Source organism: Chionomys nivalis, chromosome 7 (genome assembly GCF_950005125.1).
Source record: "Chionomys nivalis chromosome 7, mChiNiv1.1, whole genome shotgun sequence".
Lineage (NCBI taxonomy): Eukaryota > Metazoa > Chordata > Mammalia > Rodentia > Cricetidae > Chionomys > Chionomys nivalis.
The window spans coordinates 36,356,633-36,374,530 of NC_080092.1; the positions used below are offsets into that span (position 1 = coordinate 36,356,633).

At 38.3% G+C, this 17,898-nt stretch overlaps 1 protein-coding gene across 1 annotated transcript in view; it reads left to right on the forward strand.

Moving 5' to 3' along the window:
• The window catches only part of Meikin (meiotic kinetochore factor), a 38,684-nt gene that overhangs the window by 16,310 nt on the left and 4,476 nt on the right, over positions 1-17,898 (forward strand). Inside the window, exons 10-14 of the mRNA XM_057776876.1 lie at positions 3,078-3,148; positions 5,553-5,708; positions 7,382-7,459; positions 9,597-9,716; positions 14,642-14,762. Of these exons, the coding sequence (XP_057632859.1) occupies positions 3,078-3,148; positions 5,553-5,708; positions 7,382-7,459; positions 9,597-9,716; positions 14,642-14,762 (546 nt within the window). The remainder of the gene's footprint in view (positions 1-3,077; positions 3,149-5,552; positions 5,709-7,381; positions 7,460-9,596; positions 9,717-14,641; positions 14,763-17,898) is intronic.

A 17,898-nucleotide genomic window follows, 5' to 3' on the forward strand; every position in this document is an offset into this window, starting at 1 on the left:
CTGTTTGGCTGTTATCTCTTAGAGGCCTGCTCTTTTCTGAAGGGAAATAGAGGGAGAGTGGATCTGAGGAAGAGGGGATGTGGCAGGGGAAGTGGGAGAAATGGAGGGAGGGGAAACTGTGGTTAGGATGTATTGTATGAGAGAAATAGAGTATGTATAAGAATATAAATAAGAGCAATGAAAGAAAATGAAGCAAGGTAAAGAGTGTGACTGGGTAAGCTATTATTACCCAGTGATATGTGGTGTGTGAGTGCATGTGGCAGGAGCACACGGCAGCACACGTGTAGATGTCAGAGGACAGCTTTGTGGAGCTACTTTTTCCTTCCACCTATGTGTGGGTTCTGGAGGTTGAGCTCAGGTTTCTAAGCTTGTTGTCTGGTAAGTGCCTTTACTCACTGAACTATCTTGCCAGCCCCTAGGTATGATGTTTTAAATGGAGAAATTAAGGCAGTTCTATCTGAGGAAGTACTGTGACCTTTGAATATACAACCTTGAATAAAATAATCCAGCCTAGAAAGGTACATTAGCTTCAAGTGTCACTTTCATCAAGGTAGTTTGTGATATATGACTCTGGAATTCAGGACAGAGGCTGTTTTTATACACAAACACACACATTCTGATATCTATTTGGAGTTAGAATGTAGGTGTTTTGATGACATAGGATTAGGTGAAATCATATGGAAGTAAAAATGAATTAAAACTTCTAAGAAGAATGTAAATGTAACACTTCAATATGTAGAAGAAGGGAAAGAAGGAAATGTCCCTCAGGTGACGCCTAGGCTTAGTGGATGGTGCATTAGAGCTGTACCTCAGAAGCCACGAGAAGACTCAGGACAGAGTAAACCAGCAATCATACACACACACACACACACACACACACATTCATTTTAAAAGCTTTTTTTAAATTTTAGAATATATTTAATTTCAAGTGAGTTTAAACAGCCCCATGAAGCTGGCAGTTAACCCACTGAATGTCACCATTCTAAAGTATGCATTATGTAACAATTCATTGTGATGGGTTTGGTGGTGCGCGCCTTAGATACCAGCACTTTAGAGGCAGAGGCAAGCAGATAACTGTGTGTTCAAGGCCAGCCTAGTCTACAGATTGTGTTTGTAGAGCTACATAGTGAGACTCTGTCTCAATAATTATTATTAATAATAATAATGATGATGATAGTGATAATAATACATCATTGTATAACATACATTAATGAGGTAGAAAATAATTTAAAGTAATCAGACTAATTAGAATGAAAACTGTGGAGTAAGAATGATCATAATCCAGATCTAACCTGGTCTTAATCTTAGGAACTACAAATCAGTTGTCCAGAGGTTATCCTCAGTACTCCCATGTTTGTTATTGTTCTGTTTAATTTATTACAAAATGTTGGTAGTAGTTTTTATCTCCCACAAACTCATAAATCTACCTACGAATGTTCTTCACCTTGGGAGATGAAAATGGTAGAAGTAATCCATTAACCCCCAGAGTTTCCAAATTTAGCAAATAAATGCATTAAGCTTGAACTCAGGTAAATGGCAGATATTCTGATAGAAGTATGCTTCAAACACTGCAAAATAAATACTATTAAGCTGGATTATTTAACTAAAGTTTTTACTGAAATTCAAATTTAACTGAGAATCCTATATTTTCTCTGGAAAATATTTTAGGCTTGGGAATCATGAATCATAAAAAGGACTTTGTATGTCAAAGTAAAGAGTTTGAATTTTAATTTGATGGCAATGGAAAGCCTGAAAAAAAATCTTAAGCAAATGACCCTAGGTTTACATTTTAGGTAAATAAGGGTCCAATGAATTATAGAGAAGGTGGTGCCTCAAATCAGGGTAGTGGTGCAGAGAGTAAAGACAAGCTGGATGTGCAATATTAAACCCAGATCATACACATAGTGTGCACGGTGCCAGCACTCAATGAGTACTGTTGCTTTGTCCTCAGTCTGGGGAGTAGAGAACGGAGGGAGATGTGGGGAGGAGCAGAGGCAGGAGACAGTCAGCACCTTGTGAAGATCCAGTGAGACAGAACAGGGGTGTTTTTGCTGATGTTAGTGAGGACTAAACTGAACTGCTTTGAATCTGAGAGTACACAGGAGGAGAGGCAGTGAAGTCAAGTACAGACAGCTTTCTGAAGAAGTACAGCTACAGTGAGGTGTGGTGCAGAAGGAGTCAAGATGGAGCACAGGAAAAGTCGGGATAGCATAGGTCAGGCCTGAGTTTGTTTTAAATGCTGATAGAGCCAGGTAGAGTAGCAGGTACGTGGAGTCATTACTACTCAGGAGACTGAGGCAGGAGAATGGCTTAAGCCTAGAAATTCAAGACCAGTCTGGGCAACAGAGAAACCTCATTGCATTCATAAGTAAATGACTAAATCCTGGTAGGAAGATCACAGTAGAAAGGCAGTGCTTAAATACAGGGGAGTAGAAATAAAGAGCTTTACTACATACCTCCCTACTAACTCAAAAGTAAACCATGTATTCTACTTCTGTGAAACAGGACCTCTGGGATGGTTTTTGTCTTATTTTATGTGTGAGGGTATGGGTATGTATATGTGTGTACTGTGTGTGTACCGTGCCTGCAGTGGCCATTGAATCCCCTGGAACTGGAGTTGCAGAAGTGTGTGAACCACCATGTGGGTGCTGGTGATCAAACCCAGGCCCCCTGCAAGCACAGCCAGTGCAGCCCTGTCTGACTTAAATTTTTTTTTTTTTTTTTTTTTTGTGGTTTTTCGAGACAGGGTCTCTCTGTAGCTTTGGAGCCTGTCCTGGAACTAGCTCTTGTAGACCAGGTTGGCCTCAAACTCACAGAAATCCACCTGCTTCTGCCTCCCGAGTGCTGGGATTAAAGGCATGCGCCACCACCGCCCGGCCTGACTTAAATTTTTAAGGGAATATTTTCTTCTATCTGAGGCAAGTTGGATTATTCAGCATACATTAAGTTTTTCTTCCTTTTACAGAGGTAAAGTCATTAAAACCAGGGGTTTGGGTTGGTTTTGAATTTGAATTCTCTGTCGTCTGTATTTAATTAATAGCTGGTTAAATAGAATCAAACCATGTTTTCATTTGTAGAAAATACAACTTCTGAGGTTATATTTGCTGAGAAAACTGGCCCTCCAACCACCAAAAAAGCAAAGAAAAAAGCAAGTATTGAAGCAGGATAACTATACAGATAATTGCACCAATAAAAGATGTGATTTTTATTAACGCATTCAGAAATTATTTTCTGTGTATTTAAGGTAATAGAAAAACTCATTTTGGAATATAAGACTTACTCAATTTGTAAAAACCCTATGCATACCATACATAAATATATACATTATGTAAGTTTAATAAAAGAGAATTAAAATACATTTTAACATTTTTTCTGATTTCCTTTCAATGACTAGGTACACATTATTCATTGAGGTACAAATAAGAAATTTACTCTGTAACCAGAGCAATACTTTATACTGAAGACTATAATCTTCTGGAATCTGAAGTTCTCTGGGGAAGTCTTTTGGACTTTGAAAGGCTTTTGTTAATTGTATTGTTTCTTTATATCATTCAAGTAAGATAATTGTTTTTTTTTGTTTGTGTGCTTGCTTGCTTTCTTGTTTGATAGTATCTATAGTTGAGAAAACAAGTTTATGTTTTCATCATTTTTTAGTAGTTTGTAGCAGGTCTTTGTTGCTCTAAAACCCACTTTCTTCCTATTATATAGATTAGGGAATAAATTGGGAAAAGGCAAACATGTTAGCAGGGAGACTTATCACTAAGAAATTAAAAATAGTTTTGGTGAGAGATTTTGTGTTTCGTGTTTTATAGATAGAAGAGATAGAGAGATGTGTATGGATTGAAGATAATTTTGCCTGTAGAGTTGACAGATTGATATAGAGGAAGGAGTGAGAAGTATTGAAAAGACTTCTAATCTTTGTCTTGAGATATTATTGGAGGGGCTGGAGAGGTGATTCAGTTGATTAAGTGATTGGCATGGAAATGCATATAGCTAGCTACATGCAACCTGGTCTTTATTTCACCGACCAGCTCCTAAATCACTATATGGACACTTATTAATTACAGCTTAGGCTTGTTTTTAGCCAGCTCTTATAACTTAGATTAAGCTAATTTCTATGAATCTATGTGCTGCTCTGAGATGCGTTAACCTTATCTCTGTAGTCCTTCCTGCTTTCCTGCTTCCTCCTTGTCTGGCCAGCCAGCTGGGGGCTGCCTGGCTCTTGTCTGGCTAGGTGGCTCCCCTTTTCTCTCTGGCCACCACTCCTGTCTATCCCTCTTCTGCCTAGTTATTGACTGTTCAACTTTTTATTAATCCAGTCAGAATGATGCATCTTTACAGTTTACAGAAAGATTATTCCACAAAACTTCCCTCTTTTTGTCTAAATAAAAAGAAAGATTTGAACTCTAACAATGCAGAACTATATACAATAAGAACAGTTACCAAGTAAGGGATACGTTTACAATGTCCAGTTTATGAGTATTGGGCAAATTTAGGGGAATATTACGTTATTTATCCTTTCTGGATGAGTCCAAACTTTTGTACCTAATTTACTTTCTATCATAACTAAGGAAAACTGTAACCATAACTATCTAGTCTTCAACTCTGTCATTACCCTATAACACGTAGGAACTGAGGGACGCTGGGAGAACCCAGTGACCAGGTCTGCTTTTATATGTTAAATAGGCACCCCAGCTGTTTGTCCCGGGTTTGAAACTTAACATTTGGGACATGATAATGAATTTTTAAATATACCGCCAAAGGCTTAATACATGAAAGAAATCATTAATAAATTATAATGATCATTCATCAAAATTGATGCCTGATCATTGAAAGCCAATGTTGAAAAAGAGAAGACAAACCTCACATTTATAAAAGGTAGACAGCAATAAATAGATTTAATATTTTCCCTAGTATAATTTTAGGTGTTGAAAAACAGACCCAATAATTTGTTTTTGCAAACATTGTTTGGTTTTCTAGCTCCTTTTCACCCAATTTGTCACCCCTGCTAGCCAAATGCTCTGCCACTGACCAATCCACACCTCCAACTTTGTAAAACACCATGAGAGAGCTGTTACCTTAAATGTGGTAGAACTGAGTATTTCAACCTAATTTGTCTTTCACCAGATTTTTAATTTAAATATATGAAACACATTGCTTTTTAGGCATATGATAGGCTTTGTGTTATCATGTTTTATAGTGCTGGAGATACCCCAGACTTAGAACACATTCTTTTTTCCTAGAAAATCACTTATCTGCACATTTAAACCTTTTTTCTTATTTATTTATTTATTATGTATACAATATTCTGTGTCTGTGTAAGCCTGAAGGCCAGAAGAGGGCACCAGACCTCATTACAGATGGCTGTGAGCCACCATGTGGTTGCTGGGAATTGAACTCAAGACCTTATGCAGAGCAGCTCTTAACCGCTGAGCCATCTCTCCAGCCCTAAACCTTTTTTTTCAACTTGAAGAAGTAATAGGACGCCTGAGAAGGACAAGGGATATTTCATGGCATTGTGAATTATATTTGCTATTGTGAATGTGTTTCAGCCTGAAAAGAAATCTGAAGATAGAGGTCCACAAGTTCAAACAAAGTTAAGCTCTGGTTGTCTAGACAGCAAGGCTCCATTCTCCCATTATAGTTCAGCTCTCGAAAGCATCGCAGTCGAGGATGTTCTGTTGCCTCAGCCCCTGGAAACTGTGTTGGTAAGTCCTCGTATTTTATTAACTCATAATTATGGAAAGACTATACAATGTACTGATTGGGAAGGTTTAGTAATGCACAATTTGTTAACAAATATGGAGAAAAAAGTAGCTACATTCTACAGCTGCATGCAAGCTAATGCTTTTTTAAAGTGAACTGAGTATTGACAGCTGTGTCATCGGGAGCCCTGCAAAGCAGATTCTGAGACATAATAAGAGTTCAAGTGGCTTACTGGAGCAGATGATACCTGAGAAAAGTAATAAGAGACTGAACAGTGACTACCTGGATCCGGTGGGGAGTTCTGAACAAAGAGTATACATCACCCAAGTCTGTGTTGTGCTGTGTGCTCAGGACTTGGCCAAAGGCTGAGGTGACGACCTCAGCTTGACAGCTGATGAAGATCCTAAGGATCCTGATGCAGCTTGGTTAGTGCTAAACATACCCCTTACGGTCTACCAGTAGGCTCTTTGTTCAAGGAAATGTGAACAGAGACCCCTGAGGCTGCCTCGGTGATGATAGAACTAGCTCACCAGAACACTCATTCTGTCCTCTCTCCAGAATCTTCTCTTTCTCTGTAAATCCTTGCTCACCAATCCTGAAGGTAGGCTACTCCTCATTGTTCAGATAGAGAAATTTAAAGTGTGTAGCTAATAAGTAAGAGTTAACATATTCTGTACCAAGCAGATATACCCATAAGTTTTTTAATATTTTCTTAATAATCCATTTTAGATTAATTTATTTCAACTAATTTAAACAGATTAAATCAGAAGAAAAACAGAGTGAAAGAAAAGTAAAAGTGGAATAAAACTAGTAGAGACTTAACTATGATTTTCAGTTTATCTCAGGGTTTGGGTTCCAGATCCAAACTTGGCATCATGTAACGGTCACACAATCAAGAAAAGAGACTTCCCCGAAAGGCATGGTGGGTTTATGGAGTCTAAGATTTAGAAAGGCCACTGATTGCTGGAAATAAAACTACCTACCTCAGTCACTCTACCCATCTGTCACTCATGTTTCTTGGCTTTCCTGCCTGTTTCTTCTTTGTGGTCTATGCTTGTCTCTTTCTGTGTCCTGCTGTCTGTTTGACTCCTGTCTCTGTCTCATTACCTGTCTCCCTTCTCCACACTATCCCTGCCCTTCTGTGCCTCTGTCTCTTTTTCTGTTTCTGTTCTGTTTCTGTTGTCTTTTGTCTCTCTTCTCCCTTCTCTCAACCATCTTCTCTTTTTCCTTCTGTTCTCTTCAAGCATCCCTCTCTTTCTGCATCTTTGCATCTCTAGTTTCTCCCCTACTTTCTACTCCCATTTTGTTGATGTGAGTCTGCCCATGAAAAGTACAGTACTCTTCCAGGAACTAAACAAATGCTGAAAGTAATTTAAGGTGGTTAAAAGAGGTAATCAAAGCTAATTATTTATCACTCTAGCTTCTCTTTCTAAATTAATAGTGATTTCAACCTCAACATTCTTCTGTAGTTGTTACACCAGATACAGTTCTATTCAGAGTTGCTTGACCTAATTCAGTCTAGAAAATTCTTCAGTTTTCTGTCAGGTGATTTAAAATTTAATTAGCAGAATAAGGATTTTATTATTATTACACATGGTCTAATCTACTAAGCTTGAGTTACTATTTTTAAAATGTTTTCTTTCTAATAATTAATCTATTTTATGAATATTTATAGAAAAAAAGTTCTACTCCTGATAAGCAAAACAAAGCCCTGTTAACAAGTACGCCATCTTCAGACACAGCTGACTTTGTGGTAAGTACCAGCCTTTGGCCTTTGTGGTATCTGTGTCCTGACTTCTCCTCTCCCCATTCATCTGTTTCTATCGTTCTGGGGGCATTTGCCCATGAAGAATGCTACCTGAACTTTTCTGCTACATAAACACACTTTCACTGGGAATACTCTGTATGTAAGGAGGAATACTGCAACACTAACCAGGGTTTGTTTAGGAGTTTTGTTTAAAGATTTTATTTTTAATTATGTATACATGTCTCATGTCTGTGAGTATGTCCATCTGAGTGTGAGTACCCACAAAGGCCAAAAGAGGGCATCCGATCCCCTGGAGCTGGAGTCACAGGTGGTTGTGAACTTCCTGACATGGGTACTGGGAACTAAACATAGGTCCTCTGTAGTACACATTCTTAGTGACTGAATCATCTCTAGCCAGACTTGCCAGGTCACAAATTCTTCTCCCTCCACCCCTCCCTTCTCTTCCTCCTCATTCCCTGACTGGCCTAGAACTCCTTTTGTAGAGCAGACTGCCCTTGAATGCATAGACCACCCCAACTCGACCTTTGGAGTGCTGGAATCAAAATCATATACAATTACAACCAGTCTTTTCTGTATATGTAACATAAAATTTGGAATTTTAATCATGTTTAGTTGTGCATTGAACATTTCTGTATAATCATCTCCATCTAGTTCTAGAATTTTTTTTCATCTTGTAAAACTGAAACTTCATACCTATAAAACAGTAGCTCCCTATTGGGCCCTTCCTAATCACCTTTCTACTTTCTCTCTGTGATTTGACTACATGAAGTACTTCATACAGTTAAACATCACACATTACGTAGCCTTTATTTTTTGAGGTAGGGTCTGACTTATCCTGAGATCAATTGACCCTCCTACCCCAGCCTCCCCTAGTAGCTGGGACTTTGGGTATATCTCACCATACCCAGCAGTATTCCTCCTATTATGACTAATGTAATACACAAATATTATGCCCTCAAGTTCACATATGTGATAGCATGTATCAGAAATTACTTCCAAGGGCCAGAGAGAGATGATTCAGTGGCTAAGAGCACTGGCTATTCTTCCACAGGACTGGGGTATGATTTCCAACACCCACATGGTGGCTCACAACCCTCTAGAACAGGTCCAGGAAATTCAGCACCCTCTTCTGGACTCCATGGGTCCTACATACACATGGCACATAGACTTGTGTAGCCAAAACACCATATACATAAAATAAAATAATTTAAAAAACACATAATGTGGATGGCTCAGTAGGTAAGGGTACTTTCTTACAGCCTGAGGTCTATCCTTAGGACTCGTACAGTAAAAAGTGAAAACCAACTCATGAGAGATGTTCTCTGATTTTCATGTAAGTGTAGAGGCACGTGCACTCCCAACACAATGCAATACACACACACACACACACAGTTACTTACATTTTAGATATGAAAACATTCTGCTATAATATTACATTTTCTTTATGTATCTGTTGGTCAGTAGACATTTTGGTCATTTCTGCTTTGGTTGTTATGAACACTGGTGCTAAAAGTATATGTATAAATATAAGCGCCCTCTTTTCAGTTCCTCTGAGTATATACCCAGAAGTAGAATTTCTAGATCATATGGTAGGGGCACTTTAAATTTTCTAGAAAATCTATACCATAGAACTTGCATCATTTCACAATCTTAATAGCAATGCACAAGGTTCCAATCTCTGTACATCCTTGCCAGTATATGTGATTTTATATTCTGCTTTGCTTTAATGAAAAAATATTTATACATTGCTTTATTCACTTAAATATGTCTTAAAGAATTATTTCCAGCCGGGCGGTGGTGGCGCACGCCTTTAATCCCAGCACTTGGGAGGCAGAGGCAGGCAGATCTCTGTGAGTTTCGAGACCAGCCTGGTCTAGAAGAGCTAGTTCCAGGACAGGCTACAAAACCACAGAGAAACCCTGTCTCGAAAAACGAAAACAAAAAAACCCCAAAAAAACAAAAAAAAGAATTATTTACAAATGTAATTAATGTTTATTCAAATGAAGTTGTTTGTGCATCAAATACACAAGAAAATACTTCAATAAGATAGTGTTCTCAATATGTTTAATTATCTAACACTAATTATTTTTGAAACTGTAAAAGGAGTTATATTGTTATATAGATTGATTTGTCTCCAGTGCAAAATGTATCTTTTGAAGAACTATTTCCAAATGTCAGCAATTATGTTAACTCAAGTGAAATTGTTCCTGTGTCAAGTTGGCAAGAAAGTTCTTCAAGTGAGGTAACATTTTCAGATTTTTCTTCAATTGCTGTAAAGATAGTTATGATGATGTTTTTTGAGACTAACATCCTTTATGTGTGTAGAGAAGACTCAGTTCTTAGCTATGTGAGCTTCCACTTTTATGAGTTTTCTTTTTATCCTGTACATAGGATATTTTGAAGCACAACATTTGGAATTTTTCATCATTTAACTTGTCTAATTTTTCTTTTGTGGCCTATATCTTTGGCGTCATACAAAAAGTCATAATCAAATCAAATGTTAGGAAGCTTCTGCTAATGTTTTTGTTAAAGAGGTGTAGGTCTCACAATTAGGTGTAAATTCTATTTTGACTGAATTGTTCTGTGTGCATCTAACTTCACTTTTACCTATAGGTACCTAGTTTTAACAGTGTGTGTCCTAATTTTATTATCTGAGAATTGTGTTATGTACAAAGGAAAGTTTAGTATAGCAATTCTAGATTACAAACTGTTTTGTTTTCTTTCACTTTTCATGACTAGAGCTTTTGTGTAGTTCAGGCTAGACTCGGATTCACAGTCTTAACCTCAAACTCTTGTTTTAACTTCCCAAATGTTTAGGTTACAGGCATGTGCCATCATGCCCAAGCAAGGCAAAAGACATTTTACTCCCTGAACTCAGTGGATCTCTTATTGTTTTTCACAAGTTTCTCTGTACACACACACACACACACACACACACACACACACACACACACACACACACACACACACATAATCCAAAATGGGACATGGTAGGATGACTTATTGACTCATAAATGGGAAAGAAAATGATTGAATTCAGAAATTGAGTAGCACTTGTTAGAAATCCCTGTTGAGACTTCTAGATGTCTTTTTTTTCTCTTTGTTTTTCGAGGCAGAGTTTGCCTGTATCTTTGGAGCCTATCCTGGAACTAGCTCTTGTAGACCAGGTTGTCCTCAAACTCAGAGATTCACCTGCCTCTGCCTCTGCCTCCCAAGTGCTGGGATTAAAAGCATTCACCACCACCAACCGGTGAAACTTCTATATTTTTCTACAATTGTTTTTATTTATTATTTGGATATAAATGTATGGTGTTTGCATGCATATTCTCATGTCGTGGGCACAGGTGTGTCCAGGTATGTGTGTGTAGTTCTGAGGTTGATATCAAGTGCTTTCTCCAGTTCCTTCCCAGAACCTTATATATTGAGGCATGATCTCTTTTTGGACCTGGAACTCCCAGTTTGGATGAACCTGGCTAGCCAGCTTGCTCAGGCAATTCTGTTTCTGCCTTTCTGGTTCTGGGATGACATCAAGCCATCATACTTGCCTGACATTTACATGGGTCTTAGGGATCCCAAACTCTAGTTCTCACACTTGTTTTTAACCTCAGCTTGTCCTTATTGTACCCCCAGGCATCTGTTACAAAGAGACTTTCACCATCTTCTATGGTTTGATATAGCCCAAGGAGAAGAAAAAAAGATTATTATTACATTTTTTTTTCAGGCAGAATTTCTCTGTGTATCTTTGACTGTCCTGGATCTCACTCTGTAGACTAGGCTGACCTCAAACTCACAGAGGTTCACCTGCTTCTGCCTTCTGAGTGCTGGGATTAAAGGGGTGTGCCACCACATTAGACTGAAAGGAATATTTTTTATGTGTACATGTATTTCAGTATTGGCTAAGGGCTTCTGTTAACTTTGCCTGAGTTGCACGTCTGCCCTGGTCCATCTGTCATTGCCAGGGAAATGGAAAACTGTGATTGTCTAAGACTTGGTGCAGAACTTGCTGAGCTAACATAACAAGTTGCCATTCTCCATTACAACTCTTTTCACGGCATTTGGTATTGAACAGAGAAACAGAGTTCATCCCAAATTTCATTCCTTTCCAAATAAATTATTTTTCTACCTTGTCATTTGCAAGCAGAAGATTTTCTTAATCCCAGCACTTGGAAGGGAGAAGTAAAGTAGCTCAAGGCCAGGCTGGACTATGTAATGTAGGGAAATCCTGCTCCAGAACATGATGATGCCTTCTTTTTGAGGACATGCTGGAGTGTGAGGCTTTTTTATTTTAAAAGCAGGGTGGGGAACTTTAAGAATATATTAAGTCAGTTATCTTTATCTTACAGAATTCTTTTTTAGCTCATATATTTGTGTTATATCTCTGGCTATTGCTTAATTTATCCTTTGGTAATATAAATTTTTGACATTTTGGGAATTATCTGTTCTTCCATTGTTTATAACCATTAATCTTTCCCACTATATTTTGGGAGTGCTTCCCTGTTAGTTCCTTCAAAAAGCTGAACTAAAACCCATTTGTAGCAGGTTCTAATAGCAGCTGTATACACTGAAGTTGCCTGGCACTCGTCCTGGAAAAGCACAGTCTTAGGAAAGTTTTCTGCATGCAACAGTTTTCCGTTCTGGCTGAGAGCAGAGTACTGACTGGTCTGTCAACATGGGTGTTGGTCCTGTCAGATCAACCTCCGACCCTTAGGTGGATTGTTCAGATATAGTCCTTTTCTGTGTCTGAATAAAATGGAACACGAACAACTGTTTTCTTCAGAACTTCTCTTTCTTAAGAAAGAGAGTAAAGTTTTTGGTCTCGTAAGTATTTGTATCATTGGAGATTCTCCACTGTTCAGAGCATACAGCAAACTGCAATCGCTTCTCCCAGTAGTTTACTTCCTGGAGTAGTTATTTGTTGATATGGCTATGATAAATATTACAAAGTAGATGGTTTCTTAAAACAGGAGAAAATACCTACCACAACTCTGAAATTAGGATGCCAGCAGAGTACAGCTCCTCCACACCCACTAGGGGTGAATTTTTCTTCTGTCAGGCTACATGCCAGCATTTTGTGACTGGAACAGCATCAGTCCAGTCTGTGTCAATTCTCATATAGCTCCCTTCCCTCTTTGTGTATCTCTGTGCCTTCACATTTTCCCTGTATGGCAATGTCCACGTTTCCTGTTCTTATAAGGACACAGGTTATATTGAACCAGGGCCTGATCTAACTTGATGAAATCTGTTAAGACCATATTACCAAATAAAGTCACCTTCATAATAACTGATGTCTTTTTGAGAAGGGTATTGTTCTGCCCATGATACTTGTTTCCTTGTTTTCATATCTAACCAGTCCTAAATTCTTTGTTAATCATTTGTGCAACATTTTAGATCTGAAGATCCATCAGATTTTAACTCGCTGAAAGAAGCTTCTGCTGGAGTCTTCTGATTTGTGCTTTCTGTGCCTGGACACAGTTGTCAGTCATCCTTAGATTTGCCTGAACCACAATTCTGGGGATTCATCTCACCAATCTGCTATACAAACGCCCTAGCTGCTGTGCGCGTGCTCTCCCCCTTCCCTCTCTCCCTTCCTCCCTCCCTTTTTACTTCCCTCCCTCTCTTTTCCTTAATGTAGAGAAGTGAATCCTGCATTACCTCTTATGAAAGGGAATATGGGATTGTTCATGACAGAACAGGTTTTAATTCTATCCCCATAGTTGGATATTCTTCTACTCTAGTTAGAGAATTTGAGGTACAAATAATTTTCTTTAGTATTTCTTCAACATTACCTTATCAGAATTCTAACTTCCCATGTTGTTTTGTGAAACCATGCTGATTTTTTTTTCTGTTTCAGAAGCTTGGGAAAAAATCTTATCTTTCGATCCTGTGTGAAATTTTTTGTCATGCCTCACTCTTTTTTCCATGTACTATGTCAGAATGTCATGGATTTTATTTGTGTGTGCATGTATGTATATGTATGGATCTGTGTGTATGTATAGAGATGCCGTGGTCTACATGTGGAGGTCAGAGGATAGCCTTGGGTGTTGGTCCTCACCTTCTACCTTGTTTGAGACTCCTCTAAAATTGTTTGTCCCTAGAGACAAGAGAATCCCCAGAAGCTCATGGACTAGCTATCCTGTCATACAGAGCATTAAACAACAAGTTCTCCTTTCTCTCCCCACTCTGAACCCCACTCCCCACACGAGCCTGTGTGCACACATATATACTTTCTCTGTATGTTAGTGATTTCTTTATACAGTAATAGTTAATATTGTGGATGTGGAAAGGTAACTAAAGAATCTCAATTGTAAGTAGTGCTTGACAACTGTGAAGTCATTGTTAGATAATATGGCTGAACTCTCAGGCTAACAACATTAGATCTTTGGACAACTAAGAGAAGAATCTTTTAGCCTCTTGTCTGGAGGTAAAAGGCTCTCTGGGCTTGAAATCTCAGCATTTGCTGATTTAAGTTTCCTTCATTCAGCTGTTTTTAGCATAGACCCTCTACCCCAGATGGCCAGAAATCTTCCAAGGAGGAAATGATCTGCTAACCCCTTTCCTTAGGAAAATTCTCTGTCCTGTGTGTGAGATGGAAGAGGCTGTTGAAAGTAAGAAAGCAGATCTGGGTATAAAATAGCATTCATACAGAAGATAATATGCATGGTTTAAATAAGTAAACAATACTTTTATTCCCCTCGTTTAGACAATAAAGCAGGATATTATAAATACTCCCTCCAAAGTATTTCAGATCACGATTCAATTCATCCTCTCAATAAGTTCCTGTTTCATTCTGTGATGGTTTGGATGGAAATGCCCCACCCATAGGCTCTTATGCTTGAATACAGGTCCTTCCTATTTGGGAAGGACTAGGAGGTGTATCACTGGGGACAGGCTGCTCCTGTTGTCATTCCTCACCTTATCGTCATGGACTAACCCTCTGGAACCATACGCCAAATTGCTTTCTTTTTATAAGTTGCTCTGGTCATTGTGTTTTCTCACAATAGGAAAATAAGACAATTCATCATCTCTTTATTTAAATGTTACTCATTGTTTTCCAATATGGTTCTATCATTCTAAACAAGAATAGTGAGACTATTTTTATTTTAAATAAGACTGCATTAAATGTAGTACTTAGAGGAATTATGCAATAACTACTCTTTTCCTTTTCAGTTTCCTTCATATGCATCAGAGATCTGTTGTATTGTTAGGGCATCACCGGGAACTAGGCATATGAGAAGTGAAGGTGCTGCTGGGAAGAAAAGGTATTCTCCTCCTACAGATGTTCCTCCAGGTGCGAGCTCAGTTGGCCTTCACAGGAGATATTTTCTGTGCACAGTAAATTCATTTATAGCTTGTATTCTCAAGTTTTTGCATAAAATTGAAAAGATAAAATTACAAAAGCTTGAGCAAATGTCATAAACTCGAGTAAGATAACTTTGTAAAAATGCATACTTCATCTTTTGAAAACTTAGCTTATGACATTGACTTACATGTATCTACCTAGGATGCTTCTTCATCAACAATTTGCTATTCTCTCCTATTTGAATTTTATTTTAGTTGTATGCTTTTTAAAGATGGAGAATTATTTTATTCACCTGGTATTGGTTGAGTTCCTCTGTGTGAGGCACTATATTTAACATCTCAACTCCTCACCATTATCATAATAGGTACTAGTATTCCACTTTGACACATTTAAAGAGTAGGAGATTTTAACTGATAAATATTACCAAGTGATTGAGGCAAATGCAATCATTAAAGGCTTCTAAAATCAAAATAAGCATATTTTTCTAATTCCAGAGTGGAGCTAAAGAACCTCTCACGAGTGAATGGCCAACGAAACAACTGAAATTTAATATGACATATAGTTTTATATATTTATGTATTATTTAACATATATTACATATAAATATATATGTATTATATATACCCATGCAAGATGTTCATTCTTGACTTTTGTCCTCATTTTTTCCTGTGTCTGCTCTGAGGACTCTCCAAGTTTATAAAATTTCACTTTTTAAATAACTTCCTGATTGCCTAAGTCAATACTATTCATTTTATACCTAATAATTATATTACTGAGGGTTGCCCAGAGTAACAGAACAAGAATCAATAGATATCTGTCTCTCCATACATACCCTCAAACACTTGCACTATTTAGTACTTTTGGGAGAGTTTCTTTTTAGAGAGTGTGTTGAAAGAGAGAACTTTTCCCAGTGTTTCTTTGCTCGAATATATAAATACATATGATAGATAGATAGATAGATAGATAGATAGATAGATAGATAGATAGTAGGGGTATTTTATGTGAGAGGAGACTTAATACAGGAATTGGTCATATGATTATGGAAGTTTCAAAGTTCCAAGGCATACCATCCACCTGCTGGAAAACCAGAAATGCCAGTAGCATAGTTAAGTCAAAATCCTTGAGAACAAGGGGTGCCAGTGGTGTAACTCTCAGTCAAGAAGAACAGTGAGCAGTAACCATGATGCCCAACGCTATTATATCCTGAAACTTCTTCCATTGAACAAATGAGTCCATTAGTTTTTAGTTCAACACTCAGGTTTTCGGGACATAGGCAAACTATAGTCAGCTTTTTTTTTTTTTTAATCAGAATGTTAATACAAATGGCCTGGAATCTAGTTCCAAATAGATCTGGTTCCCGTCTAAACCTATATAGACTGGATTATTGCAGTCTGCATTTCTTTCCACACTCTCTGGAGTTTTCTTTTATATATATATGTATACAATATTCTGTCTGCGTGTATGCCTGAAGGTCAGAAGAGGGCAGCAGACCTCATTACAGATGGTTGTGAGCCACCATGTGGTTGCTGGGAATTGAACTTAGGACCTTTGGAAGAGCAGGCAATGCTCTTAACCTCTGAGCCATCTCTCCAGCCCTGGTACCAGCTTTTCTGCATGAATTACTTTTCTAGTTGTGACCAAATACCCAACAAAAAACAACTTAAAGGGGATGAGTTTATTTTGGCTCATGGTTTAAGAAGAAATCACGTTAGAGAAAGCCTGGTGGCAAGAGCTCGAGACAGCTGGTCACATTGTGTTTGATGTGAGGCAGCAGAGAGTGAATAGTATGTAAGCCTGAACTATAAAGCCTTAAGCCAGTCCCTAACCCCTAGATCTTCCATGAAGGTTCTATTTCCCATGGATTCTACAACTTTTCAAAATAGTACCACTTGCTGGGAAGCAAGTGTTGAAACACAGGAACCCATGGGGGCATCTTACATCCAAACTATAACACCATGGCACCATTATCGCTCTTTACAGTAGTTATAAACTCATGTGCCACAGCCTTGGCAAAAGTGTTGTGTGTACAGAAGGCATATTCATCCAGGGCCACAGTGTTCACCCGGAAAGGAGAAAACACTGCCTTTGCCTAATAAAAGTTGGTCAGTGTAATCTACCTGGTGCCGCGTTGCTGCCTGAGCACTTCAAGGTGTTCTGCCATAACAGTACCAATTAGGTCCATGCTGATGAGCTTGCTCTCCCTGCTACCTCATTACTTTATGTCCAAGGACAGAGAGGATACTATTCAGCTTCCTTCCTCTTCCTCCAGCCTTGTTCTGACAGAGGTTGCTAGAGAAAGAGACTGACTGGCATCTGGCATTAATTATTCTGTCCACTTGATTATTAAGACTCCTCTGCTGAGGTCACCAGTTGATGTATATTTTTATGTCATACAAATAATTTCATGGGTTTTTCCCATTTAGAGAATTTTATATAATGCCTCTTCTCAATTTTCCTTTCCTTTTCATCTATTTTTTCTTACTGCATTTCTTCCGAGTCGCAACCATCCATCCATATCATTTGCTACCACCTATGAATTGGTATATATCCTCCTTCCAGCAAAGCAAACAACCAGGTACACTACTCAAAGTCCCGCCCCTTGGAAGAAGATTTCTCTGTTTGTTTGTTTGTTTTTTTTTTTTTCCTGAGTTGTATCAGAGGGGCTGACCAATTTGTAAACCAGATCTGATCTTTTCTTTTTCCTGGTCAGCAAACTACAGAGCACTCCCCATGACCTCTTAAGTGTAGACTGGATGAGAGAAAATAGAGCCGTTAAAGTAGGGCTATAACAGTTGTATCAGTTCTTCATGTGACCTATTTGTGCCTTTAATGCATGCTGGAATGCAATCTTATGTATATTAGTTTGATTTGGCAGTGAAGACCTGACCTCAGTAACACAGTGGCTCAGTGCTAAGGTCCATTCGCAGGCTAAATGCTGTTATTCTGTGTTTAAGTATAGTTCAATTTGACTTTGAAATTCTAAGGGCCATACTGTTTAATTCTGAGGTCCTCCCAAAAGAACCAGATAGCATCTCTATCTGTCAGGGATGCTTAGAGCACCTCTGGATCTACTGGACCATGTTGTGCAAGCGATAGAGCATCTTGCAGCATAGCTTGGATCTGT